The following is a 21,174-nucleotide window of genomic DNA, read 5'->3' on the forward strand; positions in this document are numbered from 1 at the left end:
AGCAAGCAGCTCCTAAAATAAGTTCTTCTGAACCCACATTTTATTATTATTATTATTATTATTATTTATATGTTATATGAAACATCAATTGTGAAGGGATTACTGACCTACCTGCCTTCATTTGAACCATACATGGTGCACGATTTAGGTATTTGTGTATTCATGTCACTTGTCTGTGAGATGTATTAGTCATACTGTCTCTGACCTATTTTTCAGGAGCAGTGACTCCTCTTCTATTGAGCATCACGACTCTGCCAGCCCTGTGACTACAAGCTATGAATTGACAAAAATAGTGCTGAGCCTTAGGGCTATTTATTTCCATATTGAGGGAAGAGGGAGAGATAACACACCACAGTTTCCCCAGCTGGGTAATAATACAGGATCATGAATGATTAAAATCCACATGCTGTAAAACTCACCTTCGCTATCTCTCTGCTGATGCATTAAATTAAAATCAATAATAGGAGAAATGAAGTGATATTGCTCTGACAAAAAGAATGACAAAAATAGAATTACATGATATGGCAGGTGATCTCACACAATACAGACATAGGAAGTAAAGAGTGTAAATTTACTTGGGAAAAAATAACAGATTAAAACTAAAAATAAAAGAATTGGGATTCTTAAAACCTGTCTGAAAAGGAAAATTCCCTCTCAGAAAATCAGAGGGTTACAGCCATTAATTTCCGTTCTTTTATCAGGTATCACCCCTTTTTACATTACACAGCGTTTGCAGGAGGAAATGGTGCTTTGCATTAGCTCTGCACTGTTTCCCAGAGGGCTGCAAGCCTGATTTTAAAGTGCAAGTCACAAGGCTTTTTTATAATTGCAAATGAGAACACATCATGGCACGCTCGCTTACCTCCACAACTGGCCCCATCAGCTTGCACGCTGCTCTGGGCTGGAGAAAGGGCTGTGTCCTTGGGTGCCGGCAGCTGGGGAGTTTCCTCCTGGGCTGGCAGAAACGCAGAGCACAGATCGGTTTCCAGGGCTTGCAGCTTCAACAAAGAATTCTGCAGACAAAAGCAGAACATTGGGCTGGGTAGAGAACAACAGGGATCAGCAATTGCTCTTCAACTCCTGGAGCCCATCGGCAGCGCCGGCAAAGGGGTGTTCCACTGCCAGCTCCAGGAGGACGTGGGGAGAACAAACGTGCACTATTCCACGAGTTTCTTGACTCCTGGTTATTTAAGTCCCAATTTACATGGATTATTCATGGCACGTGGGAAAGACGACTTTGTCAGCAAAAGACGATTTATTCTAGAAAGCCAAACTGAGATGGTGTCCCTCTTCTTGGGCTTGAAGCAATACATTAAGGAAGTATTTCATTCATTGGGCTGACATCACGATCTGATGACATTATGTCCCTCCCCATTTACCATTCATAAAAAATCAAATCTCCCTCTCCAGCCTGTGAGAGCAGTACACAGCAGTGAACAAAGAGTTACTGAGAACACGCTCACTCATGGGATTCTTGGGAGAGAGATCTTCTAATTGGCTGCTTTAGAGATACTTCGTTATGTAGACGCGGCTTTTATGTAGGCTGCTGCCGGTTCTACAGGGCAGTGGATCAGTTGTGATCTGCTGCAAAGGTGAAATCAACACACCATTGTCACTGGCTGCAAAGGTGATACCAACACATCATTGTCACTGGCTGCAGGCAAGTCAGTGACAGTGACACTTATCACTTATCTATCACATCCCTTCCAGCCTCTGTGCCATGCGTGGTCCATCTCTGATTTGAATTTTGAATGCTGCATGCAGTACTGAGCTGCACGATTTGACACAAGCATCTCGCTGTGATGTAAATGCTGTGAAAGCCCTAATCACCATCTGACTGGGCAAAATGAGTCACTCCCCACACCCCACGAATTCAGCTCCCCCATCTCAAGGGAAATACAGCTTAAAACATAAAACAAAACCACACAAGGCAGTCCTAATAACCACACAGCTGACACACACAGAATGTACGTATAACATTAAGTCATTCTAGTGGTACATATTTATGAAGGGCATTTTCTGAAGAAAATAATCTGCGTTGCAAGAGAAAAAAAATTCCTCAAATTTATACCTTGAAAACTCCTTTCCCCACTCTGTCAAATACCTGAAACGAATGTATTGATTCATTTAATGAAAAATAAATTCGTTTATTGGCCTGATTTCCTTTGTGTAACAATATATTACCTATGTAATGAGTGGTTTAATACATCTTTGCATTATTTTTGTTGTAAGGCATTCCTTTTATAAACCCAAGGATAACTTTAGGTAAAAAAAAAAAAAAAAAAGAAAAAAGAAAAAGAAACCAGTTTGTCTAAGAACAGCAGAGAAGACTTTCTGCCTTTATATTTTCATTCCTTTTATAGAATTCAGGAAAATTAAAGAAACCTTCTCGCCCCTAAAAATCTTTCAGACAGCAGTGAATTTCCTTGTCAAGGGGAGGGTGCTGGCTTGCATCATACACATGGCACTGTTTTGGGAAGGCCTCATTTCTCACTGTATCTCATCCCAGCTGAACCCAAACAAAGCAGCTGTGGAATTATCACAGACAGGCAGAATTCAGAATTTTACAGTCATCAATGTCATCTAGCAAACAATGACTATGCCAGTTACAAATCAGTGAGGACTCTGGTCCCAGCCTGGACCTTACCATGAGAACAGCTGATGAAAATTAGGGAGAACACAGATGACAAACCATAAGAATGTGCCAATAAGGAAAACATAAGTGAGTATCTGACAAAAGGACTTGACCTTCACGGACTGTTACTTCAAGCATTTGACAAGAAAAATCCCATTTCAAGAAAATACATTCACTTTGTATCAGTATTCCTTATGATACATTAATATTTATGGGAAGTTCAGTGTAAAAGCATTCTGAGAGACTACACCGTTAAGCATTATACTTCAGTAATGCTTATGCTGTAATTCACCAGCTGGTTTATATTCGATTGCTCTGAATGATATTTTTCACCCATCTGGGGAAGGTGAATGGATAGCAAATTTCCAGCCACTGCCAAAACATTTAAAAAATCACTTTATTATAATAATAATAATAATAGAAATACCTTATCTATTTTCATGAGTGTGCCCTTGACAGGGATTTAGTGTAGGGAGAAAAACACTAAGTAGATTTGATCATTTTGATGTCACCAGGGAGAGGATGAATCTGGAGGGTGCCACCAACCCCATCTTACTCCTAAACCACATCTGAGTGTTATGGCACTGCCACATTGCACTATCCAGGAAAAGTCACCACAAATTTACAGGAAAACATGGCAGGAGACACGGCTTAGAGCAAAGGCCAAGCACAAAGGCCAGCACATCTGCACTGGGGCAGAACCAGCACACACTGCTCACAACTCTCCCATGGCCAGACCTGATCCCAACTGGGCCACCTCTGCTCGTGGCTGGTCAAAAGAAGTTGCTAAACATGTTAGAAGCCAGTGCAAGCAGCTGAAATACACAGAGGGAACAGTTAGGCTGTGGTGGGCACCATCATCAATTTGAGAAAGCTCCTCATGGAAATCCAGTATAACTGAAGTAATTTAAGCTATGGCATTCTATATCAGCTAAAGAGCTCAGTTCAAATACTTCAGATTTGTGCTCATTCCAGCTTCACTCTGGTGCCTAGCACGAGTGTTTCTGATGTAGTAATTCCTGATCCATGCTAATGCAAATGAAAGGACATATTAATATCTAAAATGGATGCATAAATTGCCTTGGAAAAATAACCATATTGTTTTCTCTTAAGAAGGGTATCCTGAAAGTGTGAAAAAGAAGCAATTACAATTGTCTTGAACGAAGGTTTCTTATCTCTTCTCATGTCCTCTTAGAGCAACTGACAATTCACAGATCTTCAGCTAAGCCAATTCCACTAGAGAAAAAGCACTGTACATTATTCCAAACAATGGTAAAATAAGGATATTCATAGGAAGCTGGAGGAAGATGGGAAGAGAAACAGTGTGGTCCTTCTCACCTATTTGTTATTTTTGATAATGCTTTAAGAAAACACAGTCACTGAAGTGTCATACCTTTGGCTGCTGGAGAAAGCGGAGTACAGAAGGACTGCCACTCCCAGAGGAAGCTCAACCTGTAATAGAGACACCTTCTCCACAAACAGATAAGCCTGGGCTCCACTGACCATTCCTCCTTCGAACCGGTGATTATTGAAAATGAAGAGGGGAGGCCTCGGGGTAAGGAATTACTGAGATAACAGATAACCTCTTACATCTAGAGATGAATGCCACACACTGTTAAATCCCCCCGGAGAATGGGACACTGAAAGAACAAATTCTCCCAGTTCATCACCAAAATGCTGTGGCAATGAGAGGCAGTACCCTGACATGGCATGGGGCCATGCCCAGCAGGATCAACACTGTGGGATGTGTTGGTCAGCATGTTCAGGAGGCCACAGCCTGACAGAAGACAATGTGACGAATGAGAGACCCTGCCCTTAGAAGGAATTTGTTTCCCTGATAAAGCATTGCTATTATCAGCATCCTTTGTTTCATCCTTGTGGACATCCAAAGGTTTGATAAATGTAAGAACTGAGGGAAAGGGAAAAGGCCCAGGTGTGCCCCTGAGCTCTGCCCAGTCTCAGGCAGGAGGCTGACAGCAGGGATGAGGAGCAAAGCCCAGGCTTGGTGCTTTCTGCATAAACTGATCTCATCCTGACCCACACACAGTGTTCCTGAATAAAAGGGATGCCTGTACCCTGCCCTTGGGCCTGCTCCTGTGCCTCCCAGACAGGAAGGCAGCTATTCTATTATAGTTTATTGATGGATTTACTGGATTTATGAAATAGGCTGGGGCAGAGAAGGAGAATAATCCAAGCTTTCAGCATTTAATAGCCTTTGAAGTGATTCATATAGGAAAGAAACTGAGCAAATTTCACCCCCTTCAGTTTTTTCACTCTAAGGAAATTAATGCTTTTATATGTCACACTGGAACAGCTTTTTAATCTGAGAGTTCAGGTTAAAATAAGATAGGCACATTTTATGCGGACATAAATAAATCTCTGCAGTAGCCGTTAAGGCAATATTTGTGCCTTGAGGCATGTGACATTTTCAATTCAGAACTTCCTTTATGGGGAACAAACAAGCAACAATAAGATAGAACAAGATATGCCCTGGGTCTGCATAATGCCACGGGTGAGCAGTGAAGAGAGACACCATTTTCTCTACTCCAGAAAGAGGATTTATTTTCTTATGGCACAGGTCCATTTGGGTTTGCAGCAGACCTGAGACACAATACAATCTAAGATTTTGCAAAAGAAAGCACCAGGTTGTAACCCTTGCTTATTCCTCATTGGTTATTAACAATTTATTTTAATTTCTGATCTAATCCTCGGTTTTAATATTTTACACTGATTTATTTACCATAGTATTTTATCTTAGCCTTTAAGGAATCTTTTGCAAGGATTTTAAATGGAAGCTTTCAAGCAGAAACTTCTGTGAATATTTGAGTGGGGCTTCTCAAAAGAAACAATAACTTCATGATTTCTCCCAGGGCCTGAGGTGGCTCGGCAGAGGCTGAGTGTACTCCCTTGTACTGGTCACTGAATGTGCCCTGCCTGTCAGCATTGAGATCTGCTACAGTGAGCTGCACAACAGTGACACAAATGCAGAGGAAACAATTTATTGCAAGGAGAAGATTAGGTCTGAATTCCTTTGAAAGGACGCATTGTGGTCTTCCCCTAATGAAAGTCAGGCATCTATTAATAGACATAGATGCTCTCTGGCTCATTATGGAAACAAAGCTTTCTTTCCCAGGATTTGTCAGAAATGGGCTTCTCTTCACCCAGCTCTCTTCTCCCACTGCTTCTGTTGTGTTGTCTTTGCCCACACTAAAAATCTCTACTGCTCCCTGCGTAAGTCCGGTGTCCTCCACTGCCCTTGCAGTGTGAGTGGACTCTGTGCTGGGGTGCAGATTCCTCAGGTGTGGGGAGATGCTTTATAGGGTTTCCCACTTTGCATAACTGCAAAGCTTGGCTTTACCCCCTGCCCCTCCCACGATACTGCTGACTTCGGGGACCTCGCCCAGGCTCATCCATTGTTCAACCTAATCACACAAACAGCTTTGTTGTGCTTCCCTCACACTGTGCTCCTGGCACAATCCCTGTGAAAGCAGCTTGTTTCAAGTGTCTCAGGTATTATTTGGCTTCTCTTGCTTCCCCTCTTCAGTTCTCCCCTCCTTCCATCTTACAACCTGAGCACCTTTCAGCCTCCATTGCGCTGTTCATAGTTTATTTATGGAGGATGTAGCAACCTTGAGAACTCCTTATATTTTTAAACAAAACATATTTAATGGATGAACCCTTTTGAGCTGTAATACGAGGAAAAAATCAAACGTTCTTGAAAGACGTTCTTTTACTCAGTCAATACTGACTGTTTGATTCTTTTCTGAGCACAAACAGAAAGCAGTCTAAAGCTGGCTTTAAAAAGTTTTAAAATAACTTGCTTCAAGATTTTAAACCATTCTAGCAGTCTCATATCACATTTTTAAGCTTCTCTCCAAAAACATGACTACAATGATCCATTGAAAAGCTAACCTAGGATTATTAAGCAATTACATTATTCCAAGACCTAAAAAAAATTTTTTTTTAAATCTACTCAAAATTTATAACATCATATTTCAATTTTTGGTTAAGCTTACCTCATTTAAGCTGTTAAATTGATCAGTTGCTTCTTTTGGTGAAATGCTTGTGTTCTGATCTATTCTACAAAACAAAATTTTAAAAAATTAATTCAATAGATTGCTTATCTGTGCTGCAAATATCTCAAACTTTTCATTGTGTGTGTATATAATTTACAAATTACAGAATAAGTTTGTTTTAGTAAAAAAATAGCATTTCTATTAAAGTAACATCTCTATTTTCTAGTCCATTCAAAACAAGAGTGATTTTTACAGGAATCCTAAATAATACATTTAAATACATTTAAACTGTTAATGAAGTCCTGGAAACTATGACATTAATATCTGGGCTCACTCTGTCATGTCAAAAAGTTCTACAGATGCATGATCAGTGTCTTGGTGAGCTAACAGGGTTAAAGCCAAGAAAAACTCAAACATATGCTTAAATCTAAGCAGAATGTGTCCCACATGCTTTAAATCAGGAACAAGAGTTTTCCCATATCACAGCCATAAAGAATAAATCTTTTCATATTTCAATTTGATGGTATTTCAGGTTCCCAGTCTTCAGCTTTCTGCTTTTGCAAATTTCAGAAGGGCCCCAGGTGCCTGGAAATCCTGCAAGAGAGATGTCCCCATTTTCTAGTGATTGTCACTTTGCTGCCATCAGAGATGTCCACATCCCTGGTTTTCTCTCAGTGTATTGCTGCTTCTCCACGTGGGAAGAGGAAAGGAAGGCCCTGCATGAGTAAGGGGCAAATATCTTCCCTCTGACTGTGGCCACCAAGGAGCTGTGCCCCATCCAGGCAGATGTGGCCCACACAGCTCCCAGTGTCAGTATTAGTATTATTCACTACCCCAAGGAATGAAACTGAAGTCTAAAATCAGCTTCCCACAGATTAAGTGAGCAACCTCCATAGCCTCCCACCACTGCTCTGTGCTTCCCCAAAACAAGCTGAGGCTTTCCACACGTGATGTCAGAGCCTGACACGGGTGTACCACAAGCTGACTCTCAACTCACGGGAAGCAAGAAAACTGCACCTGTCTCAGAGAATGAGATTTCTCAGTGCTGAAAAGGTGGTGAAGTTTGTGGCCCCTAGAGACTCACTCAGAGATGTGGTCAAACCCAACACAAAACCCAGACTCCTCTGCACAAAATAATTCATATTTTACCAGGTTCAGAGTCATCCCAGCAAAATCAAGTAGCTGTAAATGCCTCTAGAGACCTCAAAACCAGTACAGACAAATGCACAGGTGTTTTTTGTAGTTCTTCCTGGATTTATGAGACATTTAAAGACTGAAATGATGGCTATGCCATTTCTCTCAGCAAACCAGACATGGCTACACCAGGGTGAACAACCACCTGGCTCCAAATCTGATCCAAGATGTGCAATTCACATAGGAACAGAAATGAGTCATGAGAACAACAAAAGGACTAATTTAATAGGAAAGAGTGAAGTATTTGTAGTTTGGTTTGATAGCATGTAAGGAGGCAGCTGCAAGGCTACAAACAGCTGAAGAACTAATTCACTAATGACTAAAAAATATTTAGGGTGATTTATTGCATTGAACTGGAGCTAGACAGGAAGGAAAGGATGAAAACAACACGTGTCAGATTTGTACACTTCTGGTACTCATTTGGATGACACCTTCCAGGGTGCATAACACAGCAAAAACTCTCCTTAATAAAATAAAAACAAAACTAATTTTTAAAAAAGACAAAAAGAAACAGTAAATGCTAGCAGCACTTTGTACAGGAACTGTACTAAGTTCTACATCTTTCACAGCTGTATCAATCATGAGTCTTACACTCTGGAGAGAAAGGTTTACAGCAGCCATGAAGTACCACCTCTCTCTTGTTCAGGTTGATGTTTTTGCTTGCTGTTTTAGGGATGCATTTAAACTTTCAGTTTACTGTTCCTTTCACACTAAAAACACTGGAGTAAGATGCTCTTCTTTCTGCATTCATTGGATTCTGGAGATACTGAAATCATTAAGGTGAGTAATGGCTTTCGTATTTCTGTGTGACAAGCATTTACATTTTCAGTCTCGTGTGCTGAGCTGATCTTACTCTATACAGAGAGTTTTGGGGTGTGCTTTTTCATTTTCACCAAGATTAATTGCTCTGCTAGGCAAATGCAGGTTTTCTGATTGTCACCAGGAAACACAGGGCTTACAAATTAATAACTATGGTTTGGATCCTACTCTCATTAAAAGTCAATCACAAAATATCCATTAACTTCAAAAGCAGCAGGAACAAGCCCTAGTTTTCCATCTGTGCTGAGTACATTAAAATTATTTCAGGCCTTAGCTGAAATTTTGAATAATTGCAGGCACCCTTATTTTGTATAATTTACATCCTGTAAATTAATGAAAATTAAATTCTCTCTGTGGCTACTACTCAAATATATGTCTCTCACCCTCCTTTATAGACTCTGGCTTTGGCAGAATTATCCTTTTCTCCATGACAGAGATGGCAAAGATGCAATAAGCAATATGCACATTTGAGGCTTGTGGACATAACAAAAAAACCCCATCTAAATACTAATTATCATAACAGAGCTCCTACCAGACTTCAATGGGGAGATCAATTTGCATGAGCACTGTGCTGTTTAAAAAACAGACCAGGACGTGAATTTTTTAATTATGCACAACACCACTTTTAAAGTTGTATAAAATGCAAATAAAACCACATCATTTTAAAAGCTAGGAAAAATGTTTGAAGATAACATAAGCAGATTCACATCCCATTTCCTCTGCGAAGCCCAGAAAGGAGCACTGCATTCTGCAATTTGCAAATCTCACTCCAGTCCAGCTGTGATCACACTAACCCCAACCCCATGAAATTTATGTGTTCATGCACCACAATGCCACAAGTGCTCCTGCCCGTCAACCTCACACCATTCTGTGGGATGAAACTCCTTTTCCAGATTCACCTTCAGTCTATCCTGGCCCAATACTCCTCCCATGTGTCCAGTCTAGGAGTCAGTTCCACCCTTTCCACCATGAGGGTGACCTAGAAGGTTAACAGCTCATAAATGGAAGTCTCAGTTCCCTGCCAGGGGACTGATTCAGCCTGTCCAGAGTTACGCCACACGAGTTCACAACAGCACATCTCAGCACCAGGAAAACTGAGGCCTTCCCAAATGGCAAAAAGCATTATGAACTACAAACACCTCAATACACGGCTGCAGGTGGATGCTTCAAAAGCACACCTATGACTCCTCAGAAAGCAATGCAGAACTGCAACGGGCTTTGGGGTGAACATAAAGTCCACACCTGCAAGGAATGAAAAATCCACCTTGAAGGGCCCAGGGGTACTCCCTGGGCAGTCCCTGGATGCTGGAATAGGAAGTCAGACAGAGAGCCAGTGTAGCAGTGTCTGTCCCATCAGCCCCAGCCCTTACGTAACCCAGCCAGCACTTGTTATTCTTACTACGAGCAGCTCTCGTACTCAGCAGGCACAGTCCTTACTGGGGCTGCAGCAAGAGCTGCTCTTTTCTTGCTCCTCTATCCTCTCCCCATCCCCCCTTTTGCTTTTTTTTCTTTAATTGCGTTTCAACCCAAAAGCTTGCTCAGAGACTTTTCCACGCCTTGATACAAGTAACATTGGAACCAGTATTTTAATGTCAACATTTCTGAAGAAATTGTTCTTAGGAGCCAGTCAATCATTTCCCAGCTTTCTCCCTGCTCACCTAGCTGCCTGTGCAGGTGAGGAAATGCAGCCTCTCAGGCTCTGCCTCACCCATGCAGGTCTGCATGGGAACATCAGCACTTCTGCTGCTTCCCTGCTGCCTCCCACTCATCCCTGAGTTGTAGCTGTTCAGCAAAAAGCCTGCAAACCACAAGAGTTCCCACCTGAACTGTGGTCTCAAACGATACTTGAGTTGCAAACTTAAATACTGAAAGCCTTGCTAGAGCTTGGCCTCCCCTCAGGGAAGCACAGAAACCTCGGGAGACTCTGGCTGACCCCAAGATCCAGGGCAGCCCAGAGCTACCAGCATTTCCACTTCTAAGAACAATCATAGGTCTGACAATTGCCACTCTACAGCCTCTGCCAAAAATAGAATTATAGAATCACAGAATAGGGATCAACCCTGGGACCAGATAATTCCTGTTAAGTGAAACCACTTCATTCCCAATTTATTTGGGGAATGGTGAAGATGGGGAACTTGCAGGAATTTTTCTTTGGCAGAAAACTTCACCCCATAGTGTAGTTCTGAATTCCACACTGACTTGAAATGCAGCCTTTGCTGAAGCATTGACCTTCCCACTGCCCAGGAGTGCCTTGTTTCAGCCTCCTCTCTCTGTAACAGGCATCTGAGGAAAGCACCAGGCTCTGCTCAGGTAACTGCACACAGCCTGCAGCCCACTCCAGTTTTGCTGATTGCCTTTGAGAAGGCAGTTGGCAGGAGCAGCTGTTTGTAATCATGTGTATTGTTCCATACCAGCTTTTCTAGTCTCTTTAAAAAAAATGCAATTCCTTTATTTGTTCCCAGGACCTGCATATAACTTTTATCTACCAAAGGTGCAGATTATACTGCTCTCCCATCCAAACCCAGCTACACACAATGACCAGAGCGGTATTCAGTGTAATCACTGGCAATAGTATTAGAAATTCATGTTCTGGAAATAAAATGAAAATGTTTCCTTCCATGCAGATGACGTTTCATCTACTAAATTGATGCTGATACATGATAAACACCTCTTGAGATTGAAATCCTTGCTTCACAGGCCAGGTACAGCTTAGCCAAAAACAAGACACTATTCCCTCATTCTTCTGACTGCAAATCTCCTCACCAAGTCTACTCTTCCATTTTCCTCAAATGTCACAAAATCTTTCCTTTATTATTTCAGTGGTTACCACAAAATCAAAGTAACCCCTCAAAGAAACAATCCACACTTCTACGTCATATTTTTGTGGATTGTTGCTCTTACATGGCCTGTTCTGTTCTCTGTCACACATCTGCCTATTAGCATCCCTTGTTAGAATACTCTAAACTTAGATTTCTCTGCTTAACAGGGACTGTACTGAAAGGTTTTTCAGATTTCAGCAGTCTTTAATCCATATTTAGACAAGGTAAAATGATTTGGTTTTTAGCTGCCTCACACTCACCAGAACAGATTTCTTAAAAACCTGTGTAGAGTCTGGAGGTATTGAGACCTTTAGACCCAATGAGACAAATGGCAGAGGTTGTAGCCCCCTGCAGAAACTAAGTTAAAGCAGAAGTACCAACAGGCTGCACTAGAAACAATCAACCTTGATCCTTCATCTGAGACAGAAATAAATCCTTCTTCTCCTGTCCTCTGCCTACACATCTGATATACAGAGAGAGCCTGCCCAGGGGCACCCCTGCAGCAGTGTCCCCCTCTCCTCCTCTCCTTTGACAGCACAGGCAGGGGGGCAGCTGGTGGTGACCCTTAGGAGGAGTCAGCAGACACAGCGACCCTCAGACTGAAACTGGGAACTTCAGCACAGGTACGTGGAAGTGCCCTGCCACAGCTGGGTGGTGGGAGTGTCCTTTCAAGGACAGTTAAGACAGTTGAAATAAATAAAGAGTGCATTGTGTACGTGAGGCCAGAGACCACGCGTTACTGCTTGTTTACTCTATGTTTAAAGTTCCTTATTTAGCAGATTTCGCCCTTGTGGATAGCAGGCTTTCTAAGGAGCTACTGTGGCGTCGAACAAGAGTAAACAGCATAGTGAACAATAGTTTAATACTGGGCAAACTGCAAAGGCCAAACTGTTGAAGTGGACAGGGGAGCTTTGCTGTGGTTGCTGTTTTACTCATGCACGCCCCACTCTGGTTCTTATCGTTTAAGCCTGTGTGCTTTCATCACATTCCTTTCAAAATTAACCAGTTATTTTATTACCTACCTGTACACCAACATCCCACCAGCAGACCAGGGGAGGTCTGACTCTCTGATACCACGCTCAGTAAGCTCCTCTTCACAAGAAATCCATGGGATTCTTTCCTCGCATGAGGAATGCCAAAAAAAGAGAAGGCAGGCTTCCTAATTAGAAACACTTCCTGAGTTGCAGTCTCCACTGCACATACAAGCATTGGAGGGCAAAAGCACTTCGTTGTCCAAGCTAATTAAATGCTTTTTCATTCTGCTAGACCTTCCTTTGAGAGCACAAATTAAGATCATTTACAATGTTGCCTCCTAAAAGCTGTGGTGAAGGCAACCAGTACATGTCACATAAGGCACCAAAGTGCCATTGGACAGCAGCTGTCACTGCTGTCCCAGTCCTAACTGCAAACAAACCTTGGAGCCAGCGAGTTTTAGCTATCAACCACCTGTGCCCTGAGCCACTGAGCATCCCTGGGATGGACTGCTGCTGCTCCAGACCCTCCAAAGGGAGCCAGAGACTCTGCCACAGAGTACCAAGGCTGTCATGCACCACAAGACAGAGGACAAAGAGCAGAGACCTGGCTCACCTGACAAAAACTCTGTGCACAGAAAAGCAGAGCCAAACCAGCACCTGAGCATGGGCAATTTGTAAAGCAGTGCCCCCAGATTTTTTAGGACGCACCTTCACTGGTCAGCTGAGTGATTTGAAACCCCATTTTTAGCCTTTTGCATGGCCATGAAGGATGAGGATAGAAATTCTGACTTCCAATATTTACCAGAACTGAGTTACTTCATCACCAGCTGTGTTACCTGCCATCAGGGCTTGGTTAATGCCTGACCTGAACACACAGTGCCCTTCCCAGCCCTGGAACAAGCACAGTTGCCAAAGCACCCAGAGTCTAAACTACACATCAATAGACACCCTTGATATAAACAGGTGTGAAGGTTCCCATTCCCATTTCACAATGGGAATGCAGCTCTGAGAAACAGAGGCAATTGAGCACTGGGAGGAAAAGAAGAGATGTGGAGAAGTATTTTTGAAACTTGGCACAGAGGAACTGAAGTTTCTGAACTGAGGATGTTCTTTCTGCTTCAGATGTAAGGGGTTTAAAGAATGATGAAATTTGCATTCTTATCTTTATCCCTTCCCCTTTCTCCAAACAGTCCTAGACATATAAATATAGAATACAAGTGCCAAGGAGAGCCAGGAGTCTGAATATTTTATGCAAAATGCAGCAAATGAATTAGCCTTTCCTACAGTTAATCAGAAGTGAAATGTGCTGTGTTATCCCAAGGCTTACCTTGGTTGGAATCTCACGACTGCTTCCTGGCATTTTAAAGCCACGTTCTGTGCATAGTTATTAGCTGAGGATGCAGCCTTCCCCTGCCACTCTGAGAGGCCTGGCAATGCACACTCCAGCTCCTGCACAAAGAGGAAAAAAACCAAAAATTGAATGCACCCTGTCAGTACCAATCCAATCTCAGCTGAATATTTTGCTTCAGAATAAAATTGTTCTGTGAGACCAGATGTTGATTGTGGATCCTTGCTGGTTTTGGTAATAATCTGGAAACAACTGGAAAACACAGAGGATAAAAGGTTCTAAGCAAAGTAGTATATTATTTCACTGGAAAACAAAAGCAGACTGTAGCCCATTTTCTGTTTATTACTTAAATAACAGATGTCAGCTTCAGAGCTAAGAGGTTCTATACACAGAATACATTAGAAATTATTTACTCACATGTCAGTAAGATTTTATTACTTGGGTATCATCAAAAAAATTCTGGCTGACAAAGGCAAATGCAGTTCACTTAAATAAGATTTGTAAATTTTAACCATTTTCCTCTTTCCCTTCCCTAGAATATGTGTAGCTTTGTGAATGGAGTGTTACTCTGGGAGGAGAGAAAGGCAGTGAGGGGGAAAAAAGTCACATCACCCAATCTGCTACACAGAAAATAAAAAAGGCAATTTAGTCCAAAAAACTGAGTAAAAGAATAGGAATGCAAAAAGTATCCATTTAACTCGAAGCTTTTGAAAACCAGTTGTAGGGCTGTGGCAAGATGTGTTTGACACATCCTAATTTCCTTACCTATAGAATGGGTTGTAATATTTCCCTTGCATTGCAATGAAATAAGTTAATGGAGATCTTTGAAAATGTGATAATCAAAGTGAGGCTTTTTCCCTACGTCCTTATTAGCTTTTGTAATCCAATATTTTAGTCTAATAGCTAAAAAAATTAAAATACAGTGTGCTCTGCGAAACAACAGAGTTCCCTTCCCTGGTAAAGCAATGTACCTGACCTTGCTGCAGTTCCAAAGCTTTGCTGGATGCATGGAAGTCAGAAGTTTGGATAGGATTGTTCAGATGGGAACTTGCAGGGCAGAGAGAACAGGGCAATTCCAGGTGCTTTCTGCTGGATGATGGGGAAAGCTGAGGACAAGAACATGTGCTGGCAATAAACCCTTGCTTGCAGGCTTGATGCTTGAGGACTTGGGTGGTTTCGGGTTGCTTATGCATTTTTTTTTCTCTTTTATGTCCCTGTTGCTGCTGATAAATCATGTCATTAGGGTGTTAACCAGTAACACCAGGGAAACACCCTCGATGGAACCTCTTTCTAAAGAGCAGTGAAATCCTGATGTGTCACAGGCACCAGCAGCAGAGTCCCATCTTCTACTGCATTTCTGTTTCTTTTTCACTAAAGAGGGTGACTTCTACAATGAAGTTGCATCATAACAAACATAAACAGAGTACACCCAGAATCCGAAGCAAAACTTGCAGACTCCCTGATGAGTTCACAGGTTTGTGCAGCTGGTGTGTCAACATCACCTCCAGTTTTTGATTACTGTGCACTTAAAATCACAGTTTTAGTATCAAGTTATTGGAAGTTCTTTGACACCTAAGCAATTTTCCCACTTCATTTATACTCAAAACACTAAACTTAACTCAGCACTTTTCAGCATTCTCATCTCTAGGCACTGATTGTCAAGCCACCATTTCATTTTTGTATTTACCTTGATTATAAGACCTTAAAACTGAACTTTTACTGTCTCTGCCTATTAGCTATTAGTTTAGTGTCCTTTTATAAATATGTCTCAGTATCAATAGGGAATTTGAGGATGAGTCATTTAAGAATCTATATTCATGACTGTGCACCAAAGGTGAGTGACAGGAGAAAGGATTGGGCAAGGAAAGCAGATTTTCTGTTCCTGACCAAGACTTCCTATTTCTTACCATCTGTTTTCACCCTGACTCCCTGGAGTATGTTCTGGACATATGCTTCCTCACCTCTTGAAGTCAAATAAATCCGAATTAATTTGATTTTCTATAGATTAGTGTTACAGAATTGCTAAGGAAGCTCCTGGAACCATGGGAAACAGGAAACCAAAGAGCTGGAGTGCAGCAGTGCAGCCGCATTCCAGCAGCCCCCTCTCTTCCCCTTTGTTTGGAAAGGTTACAGGTGCTTCCAGAGCCAGCTCCTGCCCCCATGGAAATAACTGCAGGCAACATGCAAAGTACAGCTTTACTCTGCTGGCATTTTGTCATCTGATGAGTGGTCAAGTGAAGTCACCTGATGCTGCTCTTTTATTACACTCGAGTTTGTTAATCATCAGTGTAAATCTAATAACCTTTTCTTCATGAAGACCTAGGGCACATGAGCACAGTGCTGTACTTGTGCCAAAAATATCAGGAATCACACTTCAGCTGACTGAGAGCCTTGTGAAGCTCAAAATCCCCAAGATGGCCATCTTTCCTCTACTTGATCACAGTGGTCTGTTCCCTCAGGGACCTTTCTGCAATGGAAACCCCTTGGATTCTCACAACTGAAAGGCACAGGAAAATGGTTCCCATCCAAACAGACTTTAATCCTTCCAACACATGCAGCAAACTTACTCATCTGCCCATAGCCTCTTCTAATTTTAAAGGGACAATTCTCTGTAAAAGCAACTCATGGGCTTGTAACACATAGGAGTGAATAGCAAACAGTTCCTTGGCTTATCAGCAACACCTTTATCAGAGACTCTGTCACTGCTCTGGTGTCCCTGTTTCTGATGCCACAGAGAAGTCCGGCTGGGGAAGTAGGAGACTGCTGGAAAAGCGCTCTGTCAATAATCCCAGGAAAACAAGGATGAACAGTTTAATCATGATGTACAGTGCATCATGCTTTTCTTTCATAAATGCATGTGCTCATAAAATGCTGTTTGTCACATGGGCATCAGCTGCTTGGGAGCACATCATTTATCCCTGCAAATGGCTTGGTGACAAGGGGTTTCACCAAGGAAGGTTCATGCAGTTACAGGGTTCCATCACTTCTGTCCTTCCTAATTCAAGCCCTTGAGTCATGTGAAAATTATCTGCCTGGCACCGTTTTTCCTTCCAGCAGCTGCATACCTAAGTTGCACTAGTATTTTATGGCAGTCTAATTATATACTCAAAAAGTTTCCCATGAAAGAATATCACCATCTCCAGTTAACCCCTTGGGGCCATGTAAAATGTCACAGAGCAGCAAATCTGTGCTGTGTTGGCTTTCATTGGGTGAGGGGTACAGGCAGGACACACACAGGGGGCTCTGAAGAGGCTGAAAAAGCAACAGATGACCTATGAGACAGACCTTGCCCTGTTTACTGCTTCTTCATGACTGTTCTTCCTGATCTGCTTCCACTTGCTCTTCACAAGGCAAAATTCCCATCATTTTTTCTGTTCAGCTGATAAACATGCACACCTCATCTCTCTGCAGGTTAAATAATATTTCCTAGTAATGCAGTACAGTTGCAAAAAAAAACCCCAGTTACTGCTTTGTCTCTGGGATGAGCTCCAGAAGAACAGGCAGGAAGGTTAGGGCAAGAGTCTGATATGATATTCTGAAAGGGACTGTGATGCCATTGGGATGCCATTTGCTTTTCATTTTCCTTCAGGGATTCAGAAGGATAGCTCTCACTTAGAAGGTAAGACATTCTGTCTAAAATGATGAAATCCCATTCTAAACTTGGTCCAAAATAAATCCTAGTCTATGATGGCTTTGAAGCACTTCAGAAAGAGCTTTGTAAATTTCTATCCACAACCTGGACGGCAGGAGAGACAAAAAGTAGCCACATACATCATACATCAAAGAAGAGCTGGAAACACAGACATCTGTATTTGGGTATGCACAATTTTATGTAAACACAGACATCTGTATTTACAGATGGCAGGCCTTGTGCCTACTGCAGAACAACAAATCTACCAACACTAATATTGGATATGAAATGTTTCCAGCTGAGGGGTTAAATCTGCACCAGAGCTCTACCCCTTACACCACACATCCAACGTGACATGGGAAGCACCAGGGAAGAACAGAGGCATTTTCAGCAGCTGCTGAGAGGGGTAATTCTAGAGTCAACACTGCAAATGTGTTTCCAGAGACAGCAGCAGAAGCTTCCTCATTTCTACTCTTCCTTTACACCCTTTACAAAAGTTATGGTTCTGCTCCCCACAACTCAGCCTAGGCAGATGGGGGGCGGGGAGCACTGCTACAGACTTACTATTTAAATAAGAGAAAATAGAAGATGAAGGGAAACTATGAAATCTCTCTACTGGCAGCTAAAATGCCAGTGCAAGAGATCCTTGATCAAACAAACAAAACAGAAGCTATCTAATCAAGTGCTGCAGCTACCAAGTTTTTATATTTGGTGCAAGGAAACACAGGAAAACTAAAGAGAAATATTTGCACATCTTCAGCTAGGCTCTCCACTCACTGCTGAAAGCAGTTGCAACACAACCCTCCCTGCAATTCCCTGGCTGGAAGAAATTGTCTGGTATTACAGGAAGGTTCCAGACTGCAGGTCCCTGGAAATCAGGGTAGATTATTGTGGGGTCTCAAATCACATGAATTACTAGGGAGTCCATCTTTGCATTTCAAAAGTTGCTCAGACATTGTGCCACAAACTGATCCCTGGTAAGTTTAATTCTTTACCTGACTTTCCTCATGGCTTTTTCCATTTTCTAGCTTTGCAATGGGCTTAGGTTTCCTCAGCTTTAAGTTGCCCATTTCAGGCTTTAGAGCGCAGTCAATTACAACCTGCTGCTTGTGGTGCTGGGTATCTTGCAAAGGCAGCTGTCTTTCCTCTAAGACAGCAGAGTTGTCCGGGTAATTTTCTTTGTTATCATCGTCTCTGTAAGAAAATAAAATTGAAATGCATCAGGCAGGATTTCAGACACCTGTCAAAACATTATGAAAGAAGAAGAGCAACAAGTTCCTAGCTATTCATGGCGTATTGCTTTTACTAAGTTTAGTGGTCTGCACATCAGTAACGGATCCAAACTACTGTTAGCATTATTACACACTCAACTGTGGAGCTACTTAAATGTTAGCTTTAGAGGCACTCTTGGGCTTCAGCCCCACAGTACACATTCCCCAAATAAAATCTGAAACTGTCTTCTTCATGCACAAGACTTCCCCCACCCAATGATTCACAGTAAACTGTAATCTCACAAAAATATCATCACATACAATAATCGTCCCTACAGCACACTTCCCTTCGGACAGTCTCTGGCTTTGAGGGCCCTTGGACAAAAGGAGGGTGCAAGCCGTTCAAAGTACGGTCTGAACAGCCGGAGATGTGCTTGGCTGAAAGGGACAAATATTGTGCTCCCAGTTTGGAGAAAACCTCCTCCTGTGTAAGAGCACACCTGGTGGCTTAAACAGACACTGTTACTCATGGATGCTTAGTCGGGGATCTGGGACAGGTATTTTCAATCCCCACCCAGACTACAAGGTACAAGCTCTTTCCAGGGGGACTCATCCACACCCAGTCACTCCAGCCTTAGCCTGGTCTCGTGCCTTCCGCCGGGAGCATCTCCACGGCGCCATGAAGTTACCGCAATGCAGAAGGCAAGGCTGCCTGATGAGTTGGCAGCACGAGCTGGGCGGCTTTGCTGCTCCAAAATCCCTGGCCATAGCTCAATTTCCAGGTGGGATTTCAGATGTTAGCTTCAGCTGGTAACATCCTAAGGGTTAGCTCTCCTGGTGTGAAACTTCCACAGCTGAGGGAGTCAAGGGCCATTGAATTAAATCCCCCAGAGATTTTTTTTTTTTTTCAGAAAGCATAACTTGTTAGTTCAATGTTTTCTCCTAACGATTTTGAGCTGCCAAACTCACTTTCCATCTGTGGCCCATCAGCATCCAGATGGATGCTTGCAGGGTGCCTATGGAGTTGAACACCATTGCTGCCCATGCCTTCTCCAAGTGCGCCCCAAGGCAGTTGTTAGAGTTACAGCTTTAAAGCCCATCGGCACTCCAACAATGTGCAAAAGTGCTGCTAATTTTAAGGTATAATCTGATATTAAAATCTTCCTGAAAGGTTAAGCTGCATACCCTAGAAATCAGTATGTGCTAACATAGCCATGAGAGAGGCATGCCTCAAGAATACTTCAGTTAAATTACAATTGGAAGGATTTGTTTTCCCAGACACATTCAGCAATGAGCATATCCTTGCACAGTTGCAAAACTCTGCTTATTACTGCTTTGTATCAGCTGCTGTACAGTAAAATCCAGTGTATAAACATAAGAGCTGCATCTGAATGACAGGAGTATATGAAGTTAAGAATGAAGATCATAATAATATTTACTTATATAATAACAACAGTAATTAATCATATTGATCACACAAAAGTATACAAGATAACTATGCATTCCCCAGAAATACTAACAGCTTTTGCAGGAATACCCCAAAAATTCATTTGAGAAGAAAGGCTTCTTTCTAATGATTTAACAGAAGCAGTCACAGCTTCATTTGCTGCCAATGGATTTCAGACAAAGTTTACAGGAGAATACCTGGGACTGGAACTGCCTGCTTGATCTTCATGCACAGAGTCTGAATACCCGTCACACCTTGAAAATGAATACAAGATAATTGCTCATTTTCTGCCAGCTGCAGAAATGTAGCTTTTAATAGCATGACAGTGCAGCTCAAAGTATAAACACATTTCTTCTTCTCCTCACAGCTTAGTTAGGGTCATTTAATGCCATAGCTGCTCCATGATAGTCTAAATCTCAGAGGAAGAAGAGGGTTTGAGATGTTAAGTGTGCACAGTTTGGTATAACATTTTCAGACAAATGGAAATAATTACAAGGAGTTCAGATGTTACCATAAAAAGTACGGGAAAATTACGAGAAATTCTGTATTCTAATTGCTTATAGTATACTTCACATTAATCCCAAAAATAATTAGATACAAATAAGGATGTTTTTCTCTCAAATTCACAAAAATATTAACTATCATAGAGCAGTCACCCTTTGTGCAGCAGGAAAAAGAATCCCCAAGTAAATTATGAAGTGAGAGCTAGTCTTAAAAAGTGAATTAGCAGTACTTTTTAAGATGCCTAAACAATCATAATCAATTACATCCCCTTAAGTTACAAACAACAGAATTGTCCTAAGGCTGCCTAATCAAAAGAAGTCGGAGTAAATATGCTAAAGCACGAGCAGTGAGGGCTGAACATGACACTGTGGCTGCATGGCTGAACTTTGCAGGATGATTTACCTGCAAAGCCCACAAGCAGTCTTTCTTCAATCAAACATGCATCCTTAAGCATGCACTCCTAAAATATGCTAACACCCAGCCTGATATTGCTGGGGTAAATTTGGGGCCCTCTCCTCACCCTCAGTTCATACTCACAGGGCACAGACACTAAGGAGGCCTGGATCCCTTGAAGTT

General features: G+C 42.1%; 1 protein-coding gene across 10 annotated transcripts in view; it reads right to left on the bottom strand.

The window, feature by feature from the left end:
- FAM13C (family with sequence similarity 13 member C) overlaps positions 1-21,174 on the bottom strand; it is a 115,678-nt gene that overhangs the window by 21,767 nt on the left and 72,737 nt on the right. For 4 of the 10 annotated variants that reach the window (XM_042033296.1, XM_042033295.1, XM_042033301.1 and 1 more), the window contains exons 8-14: positions 20,292-20,348; positions 18,432-18,630; positions 13,785-13,906; positions 12,506-12,598; positions 6,652-6,715; positions 863-1,013; positions 420-485 (exon numbers count right to left, since the gene is read on the bottom strand). In XM_042033296.1, the coding sequence (XP_041889230.1) occupies positions 420-485; positions 863-1,013; positions 6,652-6,715; positions 12,506-12,598; positions 13,785-13,906; positions 18,432-18,630; positions 20,292-20,348 (752 nt within the window). The remainder of the gene's footprint in view (positions 1-419; positions 486-862; positions 1,014-6,651; positions 6,716-12,505; positions 12,599-13,784; positions 13,907-18,431; positions 18,631-20,291; positions 20,349-21,174) is intronic. The other 6 variants (XM_042033302.1, XM_042033304.1, XM_042033305.1 and 3 more) reach the window with 4 other exon arrangements.

The sequence above is a fragment of the Corvus kubaryi genome, unplaced genomic scaffold, assembly GCF_017639235.1.
Source record: "Corvus kubaryi isolate FWS band 111438036 unplaced genomic scaffold, C.kubaryi_AGA036_p1.0 37357, whole genome shotgun sequence".
In the NCBI taxonomy this organism is placed as follows: Eukaryota; Metazoa; Chordata; class Aves; order Passeriformes; family Corvidae; genus Corvus; species Corvus kubaryi.